At 28.6% G+C, this 20,506-nt stretch overlaps 2 protein-coding genes across 2 annotated transcripts; both read right to left on the bottom strand.

Annotated features, from left to right (window-relative positions):
• Window positions 1-372: 372 nt before the first annotated feature.
• LOC119679831 lies at window positions 373-3,815 on the bottom strand. Its single transcript, XM_038092400.1, has 2 exons — window positions 3,413-3,815; window positions 373-791 (listed from the first exon to the last, which is right to left on the bottom strand). The coding sequence occupies exons 1-2, from the start codon at window positions 3,813-3,815 to the stop codon at window positions 373-375; spliced, it is 822 nt and encodes a 273-aa protein (XP_037948328.1).
• Window positions 3,816-16,316: 12,501 nt separating this feature from the next.
• LOC119673812 lies at window positions 16,317-20,004 on the bottom strand. The gene is made up of 4 exons (XM_038084875.1): window positions 19,784-20,004; window positions 17,560-17,818; window positions 17,296-17,477; window positions 16,317-16,550 (listed from the first exon to the last, which is right to left on the bottom strand). Exons 1-4 carry the CDS (start codon window positions 19,988-19,990, stop codon window positions 16,419-16,421), a joined length of 780 nt encoding a protein of 259 aa, XP_037940803.1. The 5' UTR covers window positions 19,991-20,004; the 3' UTR covers window positions 16,317-16,418.
• Between the last annotated feature and the right edge of the window lie 502 nt (window positions 20,005-20,506).

Genomic DNA, 20,506 nt, shown 5'->3' on the forward strand with positions numbered 1-20,506 from the left:
ATTAAATAAAGTAATAGAGAAAGAGAAAGGAAATTAGCAGGAAATATTTTAGAGAAAATGAATAGAAAATTTACAAAGTAAGAGATAGTTAATAACAGAAAATAGCTGAGTTTAAAAATAGTAGAAAAAGAAAAAAGTAGTGAAAGAAAGAGTTAAGAATGACTAAAATTCTATATAAAAATAAATTATAATTAAATATGTACTACGTGGCTTTATCGTTTTTAGAATTTTTCTCTGTTTCCTTTTTCACTTTTCCGTCCATTTTTGAAGTTTCATTTAGTTTCATTTTTTCTTTTCTTTACAATATTCTCTATCAGCAGTCGAGGCAACAGTAAGTTGCCTAATTAAAGTTATGTTCAGTTCATCTGTTGTTTAAGAAGATGAACTATAGCTGGAACCGGTGCTGCTGGAGGTGGAGTATGATGAGCTGCTGGGATGGTATGAGCTGTAGGCTAAATTTTGTGCATCCCAACGTGCGTATGGACCACCGCTTTGAGGTTCCCAACTGCTTGGGTCATATGATGAGGCAGTAGTGCTTGGTACACCATATTCGGGGGCAGGCATTGGTGGCATTGGCATCATGGTCATTTTCATACCTCCTAATTTTTGTATTAAATTATAGATGAGGAAGCCAAGTACAAGTTTAATAGCGATTTTCGACAAAATCAAAGCCTTGAATGCTTTGAGTCCAATCAATGACATAATTATGGGCATTATGACCTTCAATTTCAATTTCATGAGCAACAACAATGGCAGGAAGAGTTTCTCCTTATTCTTCTTTTCGGCACGAGCTGAAAAATTATTTTTTATAATTATTTTTTTTTAATTCTTATTTTTTTTTTGTGTTTAAATTTAAATTAATTTTTTGTGTATTAATTTTTAACTTTTAATTTTGAAGTTATTGAATAAAGTGGACTTTAATTAAAACAATTAATAATAATAGTATTTAATAAGTTTTTGAGTTTAGATATAATATTGTATATTATTGTATATTATAATACTATTATGTATAGTATTATTATATATATTATTTAATTTTATATATAGTTATATATATAATTATTTATATAGTTATATATAAATCCTTACACATACATAGTTATATATATTTATTTATTTTTATAATTTATTTTTATAAATATATATTTAATATTATATACATAATATTATTTATTATACATAACAATAAGATAAAATAAAAATATAAATAGAATATAAGAATACACAAATAGTATAATAATGAAATAATAAAAGTATGTAATAGAAAATAATGTCATATGTGAAAAGTGAAACTCTCTCGATGACTTCATATAAGCTAGGTAGGTATCGTTAATATAAAAATTTATTTCTGAAATATTACGAAGGTGATTAATGCTTAATAATTTATATATAAATATTATTATTTTTTATAGAGGAGTTTTCGAATAGCAAAGAAAGAAATAAAGTACAAACACAAAAATTTATTTTTAATTTTATTGAAGTTCGGCTGACCATACAACGCTGTTTCGAGTATTGCCAAGTACTCTTCATCAGTGGTCTTTAGAAATAATCGAATTTTATTTAATTAGTTTATAGTCCGTATATAATTTGTTTGGACTGCAAGTGCCAGGCTTAGAACTCGTGCCTGTCAAATTAGAAGCGATGACTAATCGTGTTTATCCACAAGAAGCCAAGGCTGCACTTGCAGTCCAAACAAATTATATACGACTATAAAACTAATTAAATAAAATTCGATTATTTCCAAAGACCACTGATGAAGAGCACTTGGCAATACTCGAAACAGCGTTGTATGGTCAGCCGAACTTCAATAAAATTAAAAATAAATTTTTGTGTTTGTACTTTATTTCTTTCTTTGCTATTCGAAAACTCCTCTAAAATTTAATAAAGCTTCTTTGTCCCTATACAAAGTAAGTCTAGCTTAACAGCAATACTAATACTTTATTATTTTTTATATTTAAATTATTTATAATTTAATTTTTATCTTAATTTTGTTATATAGTTTGTTATTAAATTGTTAATAATTTTGTTATTATAACTCAAAAAAATTTTTTATTTCAACTATAAAATGTGTATATATTCTTAAGGAAATGTTTGGAAATGGTTCTGAGCAAGTCCTAGCATAGATTACCTATATATGAAAAAATTTATATTTAGGTTTTTTTTTTTTTAAATAATTTTTGATATCCCATTAGGAGCATGTTTCCAGTTCTTAAACAACTTTTCAACCAAAACTTCCATTAAAGCATTTGGAGGAGATCATAATAGCTATATATCTAGCTTGAAAATTCAGTGTAATTATTGTGGCTAATATAATTACACTATGAATCACATTATCGTTAAAAAGTGGGCAAATTACCAATTTCACATTGAATATCTAATTAGAACAGACATTGCTATTCTGTGATCTATAAAGTATATTGTGCTAATTATTAAAAAAACTACTAAACCCTACTCCATTTTTATATATTTAAAGGTTTAAAGAGTGTTTATGTATAACATTTAGAATGCAGCTAAATATCTAGACTTAAATATAGCAAAAAACTTTTTTTTATTATAACTATATCTCTTAGAAGTTATAATGATGAGAAGATACAATGATAATTGTATCTTTTATTTATTTAGGTTCCATATTTTAATTTCTCAAAAAACTGTATTGTATTTAATTATAGATATGACTGTATATTCTTTTAAAAAACAACACTGTTTTAAAAATTAAAATGTGTCTAAGGTAACAATTAAAGTTTTCCTAATCTGATGTTAGGAATATATAAAGTATATGCCTATACTTTATATAGGCTATATTTGGTTAGGTTAGAGTGGTGTTATTAAACTTTGTAGGATAGTGCTAGCATATAAGTACATAAAAGTTAAAGTAAAATGTCATTCTTGAACTTTTAATAAATTTCTATCACACTTCGAATAATAGAGCATATGTCATACAATATATTATTTTATCGGTACTCAGAACTTTATGGTAGATTTCTACCCACGTCAAATGCTTATGACTAATTTTATTAAACATATAACTATATTATTCATTTTTATAAAATTAATTTTTTTTAAAATATATTGTTTTGATTATAATTATTTTTAATATATAATAAACTTATTTTTAATTTTTTTTATAAAAACAATTGTTCGAAAATAATTTATTCTCTTTCATAAAAATAATTGGTTAAAAAATATATAATTTTTTTTAAAAAAATAATGAATAATTATTATTATGTAATAAAATTATAATTATTTTTTTTTTATAAAAATAATTAGCTCACATGCAATAATTTTAATATATCAAGCTGCTTTAAGGTGTTTTAACTAGAGTTCTATGTTGCAATTTAAAGATTTATGACAATAAATCACCTTCTAGCGCAAATTTATTTGACTTGATATGATTCAATATAATTGTACTTACCTTCAGTTTGAGGTACTTCCAAATCGAATCCACGATCGGCACGATAACTAACAACAGAGCTTGCAAAAACGGTTTCAGGTAATTGAACACGTATCTCATTTGTGTTCAAAATCCGAGCAACGCGATCCAAAATAACTTTATCGATGACATCGTCATTGAAAGCGCGTCCACTAACTTCCTCCTCAACACCAGCAACATTATCCAGATATGTCAAAACTTTCTCCTTTAAACAATACATAGCATTGGCATGGAAGCAATTTTCCACAATGCTCGTAATCAATTCATCAGAAGACTGTATGCGTGGCTCTCCAACAGAATTGTCAATGGCAGCTGCACTGACTGTTGCGGAGACAGCGAGCAGAGCACAACCGATCGCGAGTAAGGATCTTATACGGAAAGCCATTTTTTTTATTTATTAATATAATTAATAATTAATAACTAATTAATTTTTTTATTTAAAAAATAAAGCAGTGAACGCGTCTTCAACTGCTCTGCTGCTGGTGTTCACTATTAAATTGTTAATGCGACAATGTTGAACAATTGGAAAAGTACACAAGATTTTATACTGCCGCTCCTCAAAACAGTTTTATAACAAACTATGACTTTGTGAGAGTTACGGTGGCATATATGGCCAACAAGAGCAATGAAATATAATGGAAGAAGAAGCGAATTCCAATGGACAAGGTGGCACTTTAAGTGACCAACGCAACAGCACGCATGCAGTAAATAATTTTGGTTATGCAGCCGTATTTCGTTTTCCAAAAAATTTTTCGTACTACGAGTATTCAAATTTTGTAGAGTGATTTTTTCTTTGCGGGCCAAGTTTCTGTATTGGCCAAGTTTTCGTTGACAAAACAATTAAAAATCGACATTAAACCCCAAACCCGCGGTACACTTCTGGCATTTACCATTGACCATTAGCATTGTTGAACAATTGCATTTCTTCATAGGCAGCCAAACACTTTTTCCAGCTGCGCTCCACTACATTTCGATTTTCGATATCAAAGCGCCTCATTTGTATGCAAGTCCAGACCTCTTACGTTACTTTTGCTTGAGTATCGGAGACTCTACTCAAAATTGGCTCAAAACATTTTTCAACGTATAAGCCTCAACGTATGCTCGCTCTGTAGTGCCATATATGCCTTGAAAGACTGAAAACAGCACGGAACTGAGTTCGATGGTGTGCCCTACGCAAGGTTTTAGCCTAGGCGAGAGCAGAAGAAGTGCTTGAAAAATTATTTTTGATTGATTTTGGTTACGCATGCGCGTAACTTGCATTTTCATTATTTGGATTTTTTAATAATTTCTCAAAGTATATTTGGTTATGAAATTCATTTCATTATATTTATATAAATATAGTTATTTCCGTTATTAGTTTGTATGTATAGCTATTATTTAAAAATATATACTTAACTTCATACAAAATATATATACAATATAGTGTTTCAATCATAATTTTTGGACGCTTTCTTCAAACATTTTTGTCGTACATGGCGAAGAGTATTTAAAAACGCAAGTGCGTCTCATTGCCCAAATGGATTTATAATTCTAGACGCATTTGCAGGCGCGTACATACTATAATTGGTTAAAGGTAAAGGTAAAAAAATAGGTATTTGTGTTAACAAACACTCATGAGCTGGTTACCTACTCACTGAAATCACTAATTATGGGTCAACATAATTTGATTTCTAAATGTACGATTTGCAATTATTTTTATGTAAATAATTTTTTTTTTTTTTTTGTAAACATATTTATATTTTTTTATTGCAAAATTAATTACAATTAAACTCGAAATATAACCTAATTTGTTTAAGAAATTTATTATGTAATAATATTAATTGTGGTAGCTCACCGTTGTAGGTTAAGCTGGCAATTAAACAAAAATATCTGAGTATAGTAAAAAAACAACTGAATAAATAAAAATTCCTGTCAGATCTCAAGATCTGTTTGGCCAAAATTGAACTAGAAACGTAACAGTCAGGTGCTTCAACTAAATTCAAACCTGTTCAGTACAACGGCATCGGTTCTGACAGTTCATTGTGGACGAGGAAGTCATGCTGTGAGACTTGGTCTACACTGTAATGACGTTTGTGATTGTGGTACTGAAAAGGAGAAGAAATCACTGTTTTTTTACTTGTCAATGATCATCCTTGATCAATAAAATACCAACCATTTTTAGTGGTTTTCATCCATTAGTAGAGAGTAATCCAATAAAATATATTCTAGATTAAACATTTTTGGTGATTTTTATAATGTCATCCACTAGTAGAGATTAATCTAATCTAATAAAATCTATTCTAGACCCAAGAATTTTGAAATGTCAGCTGGATTTAGCTACACTAATTCTTTGTTTGGTATTAACTCTGGTTTTAACTGATATTGTCTTTGTGTGCAATATATTTCTTTTGTATGTGATTCCGTTTCTTTATCATGAAATCTTCATATGCGATTGATATCTAAAGTGGTCTGTGAAAATAATCTGGTCAACATTTTAATTTAAATTTTTTTTATTACCTAATATTTTTATTATTACCTAATGGCATTTTAGATTATCCTTTCCAAAGAACGTGAAGGTTTGCAAAGAGTTTTTACATTATGTTCTTATTAGACCCTTAATACTTTCTTCCATATTTATTTGCTTGTACTGCAGTATGGCTTAGTTTCTCATATTCACATGGATGTCCTCCGTCTGGCACACCTTGTTTCACAAAATAACCTTGAGGCGAAGGATTGAAAGCATACAGACTGTGAACACTAAGAGTAAGATGCGGCTTTTGCACAATCTAATCTAGTCATTTATCTGTCCATATATGATAAAAAATTGCGTGGAGAAACAAACTTTTCGCGTAAAGATTTTAGCTCGAATAGAAAAAAAAACCACGAGCCAGCAATTATAATTCAGCAAACCATTTATGGTAGATTGACTAATAACCAGATCTTATAAGATGGTCATACCAGATATCAAACAGTGGATGCCCAGAAAATGCAAACACATAGATTTTTACTCAAAGCAGTTGTTTTTAGGATATAGGTCCATTAATTAGGACACGAGGGTAATCTTTGCTTTACATATTGCAGAAACGACATTGCTGAAAATGTACACCACGTATTTTTGTAAAATGGAAGATATGTTACAATATAGAGAAGTATAGCTTAAGTGCTGTTTTTGAAAAGTTCTCTAAAGTTGATAATCCTATAGGGCATTTATTAAGTTCAGAGAACGAATAAAGAGCAGCACGAAATTTGGTCACTATAATAATGAGTAAACAAAGAAAATTTGAAAGATTTCAAACTGTATTAAACGAGGAAGCCAGACTCTTCGTGTGAGAGTGAGAATTACTGATAGGCATGAAGTTATTTACAGAACTGATGTGTCCTGATTTTAAAAATCAGTGTGCTATCTTCAATTTTATGCTTTAAAAAAATAAGAAACTATTAACTATTAAAGTTATTATTAAGTAAGTTTGTTTTCTTGTTCTCTGCATGCCTGGCAATTTAATAGAGACTGACTTCGTCTCATATTTATTTCAAATAATTTAGGGTTAGTACCGACATTCCATCTTTTGTATACGTTATACAGATTAAATTGACCACATTTTTCAATGGCGTTATTTTTGCTTTAAAAACCGGTTGTATATTATTCTATATTTCTCTTTTTTTTCGTTGGCGGTTTTGGTGTTAGAACTATCAGTTATTTTACGATTTTTCAGACGTTAAAAGGTTTCGAACAGAAATTTGACGAATTTAAATTTATTGAAATTTGGCTGACCATACAACACTTTTTCGAGTATTACCGAGAATTCATCATCAGTGGTCTTAGGAAATATTCAAATTTTTGTTGAGTTAGTTTATATTTCGTATATAAAATGTTTGGATTGCAAGTGCCAGGCTTAGAATTTGTGCCTGTCAAATAAGAAGCGATGATGAATCGTGTTTTTCCACAAGTAAGCAAGGCTACACAAAATTTCAATCCTCAAGTTCCAAGTTTTTTGTCACTTTTTATTTTTTAAGGGACATTAACCAAAGCATTTGCTATGTTTTGAATTAGAACGAGCTTATGAACTACAGCTGTATTATTGTCGACATAATTATATTGTCACTTATTCAGGTAACCCTTGAAGGATACGGCATATAAAGCACACCTTCTTCCAAACTATATGGTTTCTCTACATGGTTTTAGAGTACTTTATTAAAGAAGAATTAAATTTTTTATAGAATAAATTAAATTAAGATTACTGAGATGAGTGCTTGTCTATTTCCTTTCTACAAACAAATTACTTTGTTCAGGATAAAGTGGAATAGATATTTCTAATTTCTATTAATCCTCAAATAAAGTTTAAATATATTTTTTATTGAATTTCTAGTTTTTTAGTTTTTACAATTTATCGAGGTCGGCTCTAGTGTCAAATCAATCACACCCAGACGCTTGTCAAATATGACAATGTAATTTATTGTGACCTTTTATTAACCTATTTTTAATTTGTTTAATTTGTAATTTTAATTAAGTTCAATAAATTGAATTTTATGTTTTTTACTCTCTATTAAACACACATTTTTGTAGAAGTATTTTATTTTGCAATGTACGAAGTAAAAGCTCTCTTGCTGCGTTTCCAGTCAAATAATCTAGAAATTTTGTTTTCAGTTTTCAATTTGGTCAACAATCTTATTTATATAGAAAATGTCTCTTCAATCAATTTCAGTTTGTCCTTATAATTCATCAAACGAAAGGTTTTCCAAAAATCTTTTGGAAAAACAACAGGTGGTGTGGATGGAGGTGTGGTGAAAACTTTGTCCAAATGGTTTTCACTATTCGAGAAGTTTCTCTAAAAAGTTCATCTATATACGAGTACACCGTAAAATTTCTGTGAAGATACTTTGACATTCACTCATCATCAAGTTTACTACTGAAAAATTAAATTTCAATTAAGAAAATTTATTTAAAAATATTTACTTAATCACTTTGTAATTCATTTAAATTAATTTGATATTTTGTATACTTAAAGTAAGAGTTTCTCCTTATTTACCTTTAAATAAAGTGTAATGGTAAAATATGTATATTATTTGTTGATTTTGCTCTTTGCAAAGTTCCCAAATTGTGTTATGAAAGATGCTTAAAATTGATTGAAAGTTTGACTAAAAGCAATGAAACTTCCTTCTAATATAAATGCCCATTTATTTAATATTGCAAAGTAATGTAATTAATTTTGTGTAAATATTGACAAAATTAATTACAATCTGTAATTTGCCTGTAGCATTAAAATTAATCTTCAAAATAATAACTTAATTGTCAAAATAATACGACTATAATACCTTTAAAAATACTTTAATAAAAAGTAATTATGAAAATTTCAGTAGTGATTTGTGGGTTACTTTTAACTCATTAAATAAATGTCAGGTATTAATTCTAGAGTTAAAGCAGAAAAGATGCTCTTCAGTATTCAATTTTTGCATATTGGTGTCCCTCACGCAACAGCTAAACTGTCAAATTAATACCAATACCTGGAGTTAGTATTGAAAGATTAGTCAGATTAAGATGTTTATCAAATCACCTGAGCAGAATTGGAAAAATTTTCTATTAATTTAAATAAATATTAAATTTAAAAAAAGGAAGGCATGGAAGAAGCCCTATAACAACTTTTGTTGGGGTTGTGGCTCTCAAGATGAGAAGCAAACTCTGCTTCACCTCACGTATTAATGTCCATGATTGGCTAGACGAAGACTAAAAATCTTAGCGTTTTTTTTATGACCTTGCAGAGTTTTTATCTATTAATGTTAAAACATAGACAAATTTATGGCGTTGTTTGGTTTATTTTCTTTTAATTGACCCCTTCTCGCTATTTAATTACTAGTTGCTTCAACATATTAATTTTAAGTTGGTGCTTCAAGACTGGCGAACAGTAAGTGGCTAATCTATGTCACTACAATGAACTATTATTAGTGCACAAGGCTGCATTTACTCAAGTTACTTTTTATTACAGAATTATTTAATGTATTGATTTTCGTACAATCTTGACAATTAAATCAAGATAAGTCAATTTCCAAGTGGAGCTAAGTTATCTTCAGTAAAATAGTTCCATTAGTATTAAAAATAGTCAAAATATTAGTTAAAGAAAAATCGATTCATATATTTCAAAAATAATCTCTAATACAATCGATTTATATTTATATGAATTTAAATCAATACAATAAATTAAATCAATATTAAATAAAAAAACAGGAATATATGCCTTTTAAATAAATAATTATCATCCCTGACGTATGAGTGATTTTTTTTGACGTAAGATAACTCATTGTAATGGTTTGATTTTATTTATTCTTTTTTCTTTTTTTTTTATATTTTTGTGTCTTTCTGTATAATGCAACTAGTAGGTGAAAAAAAGGAATTTAAACTTTATAATAAAATGAAATGGATTATATATATCAAAATTTATAGCAAAGGAAAAACATATATATCAACATTACGTTAAGGTGATATGAAGCTCTTTCGCTTAAGTCCAGATCTTGTGGTATCAGAAAGCAGATATTGGATCATTGGATTATTAAGCTGGTGAAGTTTCACTTTATATTTTTGGTCGCATGTTCTAATCATGTCTGCAACTGTTGGGATTCCAAAATCGTTTTGGATATGTACATTTTTGAGATACCAAGGAGAGCCGGTTATTTGTCTAAGTAATTTGTTTTGAACTCTCTGCATTTTTTTCGATATTAGAAGCACAAGCTGTAGTACAGAGTTGTATGCCATAGGACCAGATAGGTTTTAAGAATGAATTGTATACCAGGTCTTAATTATCCAGACTTAGCTTAGAGTTTTCATTAATAAGCCAATGAAGCTGCTGCGATATCAATTTTATTAGAGTTTTTTTGCTTTCAATGTGCAAGTTAGCCTTTTATCAAGATGAATGCTAAGATATTTTATATCATGTGACTGGGATATAATGATGGTATTCAACTTAATAGGGGAACACGTTTCTTTTCGTAGAGTAAACGTGATATGTACACTTTTCGTTTCGTTTACCTTTATGCGCCATTTTGCTAGCCATTTCTCCAATAGACTTGAATGAGTTGAGACACTTTGGGATGCCCTCATATGATCACTGTTAGAACTGAGAATTGGAGAATTGCAGTGGGAGATCAGTAGTGGGAGATCAGCTGTGTAGATTAATACAGAAACGGCCCCAGAACGCTACCTTGAGGAACACCAGCCATTATGTCGATTTCTGTTGAAATAAAGGTATTGTAGTTCAATCTAAATCTAGTCACTTCTCCAATAGATTTAAATGAGTCAAGAGACTTTGGGATGCCCTCATATGATCACTGTTAGAACTGAGAATTGCAGTGTCATCCGCGAAAGTAGAAAGTATGTGATTAGAGAGTAGTGGGAGATCAATTTTGTAGATTATATACAGAAACGGCCCCAGAACGCTTCCTTGAGGAACACCAGCCATTATGTCGATTTCTCTTAAAATAAAGGTATTGTATTTCAATATAAATCTTCTAGAGGATATATATGAATACAACGCTTATGCATATTTTGAGGAAGGTAATATTTTATTTTATACATAAGACCTTTGTGCCAAACCTTATCAAAAGCTTGGGCTACGTCCAAGAAAACGGCGGAACAGTATTTTTTATGTTGAAAGGTAGTATGTATTTCTCTAGCAATTCTATGGATTTGCTCAATAGTGGCATTTCTTGTTGGTTTGGGATCACATTATTTTGATTTTATTGCAATGCAGAATTAAATAGGTAGTTAAACTTAATTTTAATTAGCTTAAAGTTGACTGTGCTACAATATTTATTTTTACTAAAATTTTTTTATTTAAAATATATAAAAACATATAAAAAAAAATTACAAAAATATTTATATTTACTGCTATCACAGAGCGGCCCAATAAAACCTCACGTTAGCCAAAGTAATTAAAAAAATCACTGACTGGAAGCTCGTGATGAGTTTTATTACTGCAAGTGACATATACGTAATACCTATATGACGAGACATTTTTATTGCGGAAATTGTGATGCATAAATAAATTCGGCACAGTTATCTAATATCTAACCACCAAAAAATAGTGAAACATGGCATGTTTATATGAATTATTTAAATTATTCCTAAAATACTCTGGTATCAACCACAGAATGTACATATAAAATGCAGTGAATAAAACCAAATCCTTATGCCGCTCAGGTAGTTAGTCACTTTTGAAAACACGAGTAGCTGAAATAAAATAAAATAAAATAAAATACATTTAAATTCGAATCAAAATTGAAATGTTTTATATTATTTTTTTTATTTTTTTGATAAATAATGTTTGCCGCAAAAGTGTCAACAACATGTTTCAGGCGACAGCAATTTGCATGCAAGTCAGCGTCCAAATTGTAAAGTTGAACGTAAAAATATGTAAAAAATTATTTTATTTTTCTTATCGATCCTTCCAAAAAATAGTTCACTTTAAGCTTAAATATTATTTAAAAAATTTTTTAATAATTCTGGAGATAAAATTTTTTTTATTAAGGATATCGATTTCAATTGCGTTTGTGAAAAATTGTGAATCCTTCAGCAATTTGATGTGTTGCTGACATCTGAATAATTAAAATTAAAATATTCGCATACCTGAGCATACAAAATGGCAATCACTTTCACTTTATTGACTTTAAGAATTTATTACATTAACAAAAAAATTAAAAAAAAAAATTAAAAAGTTGAAATAAATTATATATATTCAGTAAATATCAAGTAAATTGTTGGAAGCTAATTGGACAATTTCTATAGAATTTTAATAAAAGTTAACGATAAAATTAATTAAAATTGATGCTTGAAGAACTATACTTCTTGTTGGTTTTTAAAGTTAAATAAAATCGTTAAATTTTAAAGCTAGGACTTAAATTCCCGTTTAATTCTGTTAAGGATTTGATTTAACTTGGCCTAGATGTCAGCCTAGAGATCAGATGAAGAATCACAATTGTCAATAGTTGCTACTATAGGCTCAGTAGGTAATTAGGATGTAGAGTTCTTTCTCGACAAACAAAACTCTCTAGGGCACTCATCCTTCCTGTGCTTCTGTATGATGCAGAAGCATGGACGGTATTACTGAATGATGAAGCAGCACTGGGAGGTGTTTGAGAGAAAAGTTCTTCATAAGATTTTTAATCCCCTACGAGTTGGCGACGACTAACGCATACGAATGAGCTACGAACTGTACGAGCTTAATCTCGATATTAATATAATTCAGCGAATTAACAACCAGCGGCTTCGCTGGCTTGGTCCTGACTTGAGAATGGATGAAGATGCACCCGCGAAAAAGGTATTCGACGTAATAGTTGGAAGAAAAACGTTTAAAGATAGACCGTGTCTCCGGTGGAGTGATCAAGTTGAGAAAGCACTAACCAGATTTGATGTACGAAACTGGAGAAGACGCGCTTGCCGCAAAGGCGCCTGAAGAGACATGTTGCGTCAGGACGAAACCCGGTAGCGGGTTTTTATGGCCACATAAGTAAGTAAGTAAGTAAAATCGTTAAATATAATGCATTATATTTTATTGTTATAATAGTTACTGGTAGTTCGTGATAAGAAGTTTATAAAGGAATTGATTACATTCTACAAAAATCTAGTAAAGGATGCAAGATTTATACTCCTGAGACTATAAAAAAATAAGACTAAAAGCATATCTTGATTTATAATTTCATATATCTGTCATTATTTTTCTTACTTTAATTGCAATCTACAATTGACAACATGTGCCATTGGTTATACAATTCCAAGGTTCGTATGAAAATATGCTAGAGGTCCGATAAGTCTAATTGTAATATTAATTATTTATTTTAATATCTTGACACCAATTTTGTTATTATCTAACTAATATATATGTTATTAGTTTTTTAAGTGCTTTTGAAGAGCACCAGTTAATATATCGATTTATAAACAATCATCACCGGAAAAGATCTTTGTTGACTTTCTCTTAAGACATGTATTAGGAATTTAGGAGCTCTAAATTATGCAAGGTGACTTATATTTTAATATCTTTAAAATTGTTGGAACTTTGGGGTGACGAGAAATTTGGTTATATTGTATTATAAAAAAGCCTGCCATTAATCTTAATTTATTTGATTGTAATCTTTTGATATATTGCAAAAGTGACCATAGTGACTTGGAATCAATAATATGTTTGTTGTGCCTTCTGTGAAACTGACTTATTATTTCGTTGCGAAAATGGATTATGTTCCAGAATTAAATTTATTTACAATCAGTTTCAGTTAGTTGTTATTCACTAATTACCGAGCGAAGAATATAACTAGACATTTAACTAGTATATGATCCTATCTTCGTCTTGAAAGCAGTTTCTTAATGAATCTGCTATAGAGATGCCTAATTTTTGTTGGTTGATTTTGCATTTGTTATACTCGATAGTGAGTCTGTATAGGATTCTCAAATCAAATATCTTAACGTATAATGCATACCTACCATTTATTTTAATTTTATAGTCTTCGATATTTCGATTTTTCTATATATGCCTATAATAGCAAAAGTGCCTGTATGTGAAGGTGCATAAATTTGATGTCTAAGTTAGTATACTTGTCTTTCTATTTAGGTCTAAAAATTCAATGGACATAAAATTTGCAAAGTAGTATACATTAATTCTTTACTTAGGAATTACACGTTCATTTTCAGATATGTTCATTGAGGATTTGCAATATCATGGGTTCATGATTTGGACTTACGGTAAACGAAGCAAGTAATTATAATAAGAACTCTAACATTGTTTTTAATTCAAACTCTGATGAACTCTGATTAATTACTGATTTTTTTTACTAAATGTGTTGTTGCACTGGCTCCTGATGTATACAGAATCGTTGAAACGCAGATGTTTAACATCTAACAATATTATTTTTCTGGGCCCTGTGAGAAAGTTGGGAAATAAATTTTCTACCTTCATTTAAGGTGAAGTTCTTAGAAAAATAATATGCAAAAATAATTCAAAAATAATGAAACAGAAATAGTTCCTCAACTCTATAGTTTGATTTAAAATAAAAAAAATCAAATTTCAATACCTAATCTTCAGGTATGCTGTAACAAAAATCGTTACGTGTATACCAAAGAGGAAGCACCGTCGCTACAAAATTAATTAGAAATTATTAAACATCCGGGTGTCATTAAGCAGAATGAGATTAATATTATCTTTGTATTATTTTTTTTTCTATGCAGTTTAGCTTGGGATACTTTCTCGATGAATAAACACAATATATTTAATATTTCAAATATTTCATAAATTTAAAATCGATCATATAGGATGTGTTTCGTTTCAGATGAATTATTGGATTTCAGAGTATTTGTTTTTGGTTTTTGTTATTTATAAGTTCTTATATAAATTTCCAATATCACAGCAAGATAAAAGAGAGTTTTCACTTTTTAATTACATCAAAAAACCATAATATTAAGCTATAATTAAATTAGAAATTGAAATAGATGCACGTAAGCAATTAACTTAATTAAATATTCACCTAAGTAAGTTAATTAGGACACCATAAAAGTTATACGTGCAATGATTTATAAAATAATTTTATTTGAATTTTATTCATTTAGTTTTAGTTATAAAAGAAAGCTGATTTCGTTGAAATTAATTAATTATTACTGCTAAAATAATATATAAAAAACGCATATCCTTATTTTAAAAAAAATTTCTTTATTAAGCATTGAGTTATAATTGATTGTTAGGAAAAACCTTATGACATTAAAGCTAAACAACTCGTTAGTTCTACCTTTAACTAGTTGAAAAGTAAATAAACATTGGTTGCCAATACGTCAATATTATGTTGAAGCTATTTGAGCCAGTGCACTTGAGCACTTTTACTCCTTCTTAACACGAGGTATTTTTAAAATCCCTCTTTACGCCTTGACTGGATTATTGTTTATCACTTCATCAGTAGTTTCACCGATAGTCTACGTTCATGGCCGTATAAGGGAATATAAAGGAATAATTCTTCTAAAGACGTTATATAGTTTCCAAAATATTTTTGATAAAAAAAAATAAATGTTAATATTAGAGTAATAAAAATAGTGCTTTTATGTGATTGAAATAAATAACTTTTAAAGTCATTTAAAGAAGTTGCTATCCAATACCAACAAATTCTTTTTTTTTCTTAAAGGTGATTCTTTAAATTTTTTATTTATTTTTCTTAAAGGTGATTTTTAAGAAAATTTAGTAACAAAAAAAAATACTATAAATATAAATGAAATAAATATAAAATTTTATATAAATATAAAAATTTTTTCTTTAATCGCGGGTTAGAATTTAAGTTTTTATTTTACGAACACGATTGAATTTACCTCCCATCGCTTTACAGTTCAACCAAACTCTTCTATATTTTCGATTTGAAGTTTGAGTGGATTACTTAATTATTTACTTATTTCTTTAATTATTTAATTTTAAATTAACACAAAAGAATCATTTTGATTTCAGATAATTCCAGTAACGTTCTTGGAAAACCACTCGAGAATCTGTTACAATCGTACAATGCATAATACCACAGTACGATCTACTTTCCAAATTTTAATTAAAATAATTTTCGAAAAAAATAATTTTTCATTTTTTCATATATTTCACAAAACTAAAAAATAAAATAAATAATTTACAATAAATAGTAAAACTAAGAATATAAGCAGCTTAAGTAGAAAATATCATTTTATAAATAAAATGCGGTATTTTTGTTTGCTTCATTTCTTTGGAATATCCTTTGAGTTGTAACTGAAGTTTCCGGTTCCGTAGTATATTTGCCTGATGGCACAGAGAAGTAAAATAAAAAATATTTTTTTTTTATTTTAAACTATTAACATATAATTTAGGTCCTCTTAAAGTGTTTCTGTGCAATAATATTGAAAATAACTAGCGAACTGGAAATGTTACGCCGTTCCGCTCGGAATGTGCTTCACGTGCTTAGCATATTTTTAGGGACTTAAGGTTCGTTGACTATTGTACTAAACTTAGGAAACGTAGGAAATGTAGGAAATGGTTTAGGCATAGGCATTGTAGGCTAAATTTTGTGCATCTTCAATTGGTTGGTATGCTTCGATGACAGAACTGACTGAACGTCCATCCCAAGGTCCGTGAGCGGTAATATGGGCGGAATGGTGTTCGGCGGCAAGCTAGGAAATAACAGGAAATAATAAAAGACAAATAAAAATTGTGTAAAAATTAAATAAAAAATAAAAAAAAAATTGAAGTAAGGAAAACAAGCTGTAATTTGTATACAAAAAACACCAAATAAGTAATTTCTATATTGTTCGAGCGTGTTAAATTGTCAAGAATTTCATAGAATTCAGCTAATAGGGTTGATCAGTTGGTGGAAGGGCCAACCAGCACCTTTGAACTTTATTAAAATACCTATGCAAAAAAAGGATATATTGAGAAATATTGAATATTTCCGAAATATTTCCTTTTAGTTATAATATTTTTCTACATAATTATGGCTTTATTATTTTGTGACAAATAAATTTATAGGAAATTTAAAAGGTTGTGGGCAATAAAAATAATTATTCAAAAATGTTTTTTTCCTTCTATTTCGTAACCATATTATAACCCAAATTAAGTACGGATAAAGGAATTTGACAAAAAATTAGAACAGAAAATATGTTAATTATTATGAAGGGTTGGTTTTTTTTTCGTAGTTTGGATTTTGTCTTTATGCTTTGGATTTTAATTAAGGGATTGAAAAACTTACCCACAAGGAAAATTCTTTTAGCATTTTTAGTTTTGGTTTTCTAAATTTTTTTGTTTTTACATTATTTTGTTCTTTATTTTATAAGCATTTTTAAGTAAATTCTTTTGTATTCCAATTTATTTAACAGCCCACGACAGCCTAAAATTATACAAAAAAAATAATTAGCTTACCTTCTTGCACAATTGGAAAATGGCCAAACCAACCGATACTATGAATGAGAAGAAGCCTAAGGCTAACGCATTGAAAGCCTTAATTTTCAATATGCCAATTGCCATTGGAATCACAGTCATTGCCTTCAATAAAATCAGAACCATAATTGGTGTAATCATTTTACGTAGACGATGCTTTTTGCCTGAAAGTATACAATAAAAAAATATTTTCATGTAACTTTTAAGTATTCCACTGGCATATGGTTTATAACATGCAAAACACACCCTTCTTGAAGATGTTTCCCTTCTTACCCTTGCCTTCAACAACGTCATTATTGGCAAATTTAACATTCAGGCTTAACTCATCATTGTCCAAACTGCGTGAGGAGACTGTGACCTTAGCGTCAGCAATAGGCAAGTCCATGGTTACATCGTGACCTTGTATATAATTTTCAATGGCATCGAAAAAGTTATCACTGCTGGAACGAGCCTTGCTTTCAGTGGAGGCCTTGAAACCATTGCTTTTTACCTCAACATCCGAAAACTGAAATGGAATGAAATGAAGTGAGTAAATTTTTTCACTAGAATTTAATTTACTTTTTTATTTTTTTAAAAATTATAAATTGCTTTAAGGTAAATAAAAGTTGTAATTTTAATAACAAGAAAAATTTTATGGAAATTATGAAAGTGTAGATTTCAAAGAAAATGTGAAGGTATTTTAAAATGTCCTGAAAATTATGTTAATGAAGTCAAATGAGTGCAAAAACTGCAGGTGTGCGAAAATGATATATATATAAGTGCGGGTATATCTTTATATCTATGTAAATTTAGATATAGAGTGAGTTTTTCTCTTATTGGAGAACAAGCAAATGCAAAGTGTTGACAGGTAGTCTAGAGATTAATTTTTCTAATTAAAAGTGACTTTCATTTCTAAAGTAGAAAATATAGTTACTACACCTTTAAAGTCTCTTGAAGCTGTTAAGCTGATAAGTTAAAGGATAAAAACAAAATTTTCTGCTTTTTGCTAAGAAATAATTTTTGGCATTACTTTAAAAACATGTCCTGAGTTAAATTAAAGAACTTTAAACAAAAATTAAGAAGAATTGTTGTGGAAGAAATCTATTAAATACTTTCATGCAATTTAATTTGTTATTGGTTAAACATGCTAGAGCTTTATTTTCTTAAAGATTTTGATCAACTATTGAAGCTCCCAGTAAAGAGCATCTTAAGTTTTGTTAAAGGATTTAAAATCAGTTTTAATGATTTTAAATTCTTCGTGGTTTATACGATGCAAAAGGCTATCAGCTTGAAGTAGTTAACTAGGATCACTTAGCAAGATTAAAGAAATGTAACGTTATATGAAGGCTAACTTTAAAAAAAAAATTAGAAATATATCGAAGTAATTCAATGTATCAAATAAAATAAACAGAAACTTCAAACATTTATTAACTTATTTAGAAAAATTGAAAAAAAAAAATTAGTTTGTATATGTATTTCAAACCTATAGTGGAAGTAATTATATTTGATATTAATAGGGAAGCTGAAAGTATGGTTTATTTTGTGGTTCAAAATAAAATTCAATGATTTTAGCGTTATTTCAAAAATAAAAATAGAATGAAAAAAGAAATTTTCACATTAGCAATATATATCTAAATTTATATATTCAATATATTTTTTTAACAGATATAATATTGAATTTAATATTATTAAATATTATCAAATGTGGCACATTTTCACAAAATAATTATTATTAGAAATTTATTGAATTAGTGCTTGAGGTACTAAACATTCTCAGATTATTTATCAATATAAAATCGATAGTAATGTTTATCAGAGATAATATCACAATATAATAATAATAATATATATATACATATATATAATCTAATGCAATAGATATATAATTTAAAAATATAGTTAAAAATATTTATAAGGGATTATATGAAATTCTATATTATACTGTTAAAGATAAATTATTAATATATGTTAGTAATTGTTATGAGTTGATGATCTGTCCTTTGAAAGTAATAAATTTTTAATTTATTATTTTATTTTTAAATAAAATCTAAATTACATTTTTAAAAAAAATTTTTTAACTAACTTATTATTATTTTCAATAAATTAAAATACTTTAGAATATTTTGGTGTCGTGATAATTAATATTTTAATTTTAATAATACAAATAATATTAATACTAATATTAAAATTTAAAATTAACATGTTTTTTAATTTTTATTGTTATAAATATTTATTTGAAGAAGTGAAGTTTATTGTTTTATTTTTTTGCTATGCAAAAAATTAAGCTTATCCATACACATATGTATAACAATAAAAAAAAAAATCAATGATAAATTTCAAATCTTTAAATAAATTTAAAAAACTTAATTCCAAACAAAAACAAAAGTGCTTATCATTCACAGAAAAAATATTTTTTACTTTTTTAAATCCGTAGGGATTTGCACCGTATAAAAATAAATCTTAAAAAATCTTATAAAATCTCTGAACTCACCTTGAATGTATCTTTGTTGATAACGGTATCCAGAAATCTCATTGCTCGAACCTTAATGCACGCCATTGAATCTTCACCGCTTTCGCATTTTAAAGTTTCCTCATTAATCATGCTCTGCATATTGGTTGCCTTGACGGCGGTGGCAGCATTGCCAACTGCTGCAAAACCCAAAATTGCTACGAGGACGCAATACTTCGTTGCTGCCATCTTGTACTTTTATCTTATCCGCCTTGTAAATAAAGTTTCACGTAAAATCTTTACGAAAAAAAATAACGATTTCCTGTGCTGCTTTGCCACTCGCTTGACCACTCGCCTCAGTGAAGAAACAGTTGCGAATAATAATGGTTTTTCTATTGTCCACGATTTTTATACTGCATAGTAGAGTTTTAAGTTCAACTACGCACTTCCCACAAAACAGTGGCCAAGAGCAGCCACAACTCAAAGAAACACAGCAAGAGAAAAATGGCGGAAGAAGACATAAAAGCAAAACCAAAAGACAGACGTAACCCTGTACAAAGCCTGACAAAACAAAAACAAACGTTGAGCTGCTCTCAATTGCATGGCAGCAGTCTGTCGTATGTCGTCCGTTGTCTGTTGTCTGCCTTTGATGTGTTTAATGAGTGCAATTATGTGTTGGTTGTATTGTTTCTGATTTCTGTGTTTTTTTGATTTTTTGTGTTTTTTGTTTTTCTATGTTGCTTGGCAGAGTGTCAGCAACTTTGT

This window comes from Teleopsis dalmanni, chromosome 2 (assembly GCF_002237135.1).
Source record: "Teleopsis dalmanni isolate 2A chromosome 2, ASM223713v2, whole genome shotgun sequence".
Classification (NCBI taxonomy): domain Eukaryota; kingdom Metazoa; phylum Arthropoda; class Insecta; order Diptera; family Diopsidae; genus Teleopsis; species Teleopsis dalmanni.

Coding starts and splice junctions, on each gene's coding strand:
- LOC119679831 (XM_038092400.1), bottom strand. CDS start 3,815: ATGGCTTTCCGTATAAGATCCTTACTCGCGATCGGTTGTGCTCTGCTC. Junction 792..3,412: donor GGAAGTACCTCAAACTGAAG/GTAAGTACAATT, acceptor ATAATTTTTCAG/CTCGTGCCGAAAAGAAGAAT.
- LOC119673812 (XM_038084875.1), bottom strand. CDS start 19,990: ATGGCAGCAACGAAGTATTGCGTCCTCGTAGCAATTTTGGGTTTTGCA. Junction 17,819..19,783: donor TCAACAAAGATACATTCAAG/GTGAGTTCAGAG, acceptor ATTCCATTTCAG/TTTTCGGATGTTGAGGTAAA. Junction 16,551..17,295: donor TTTTCCAATTGTGCAAGAAG/GTAAGCTAATTA, acceptor GTTATTTCCTAG/CTTGCCGCCGAACACCATTC.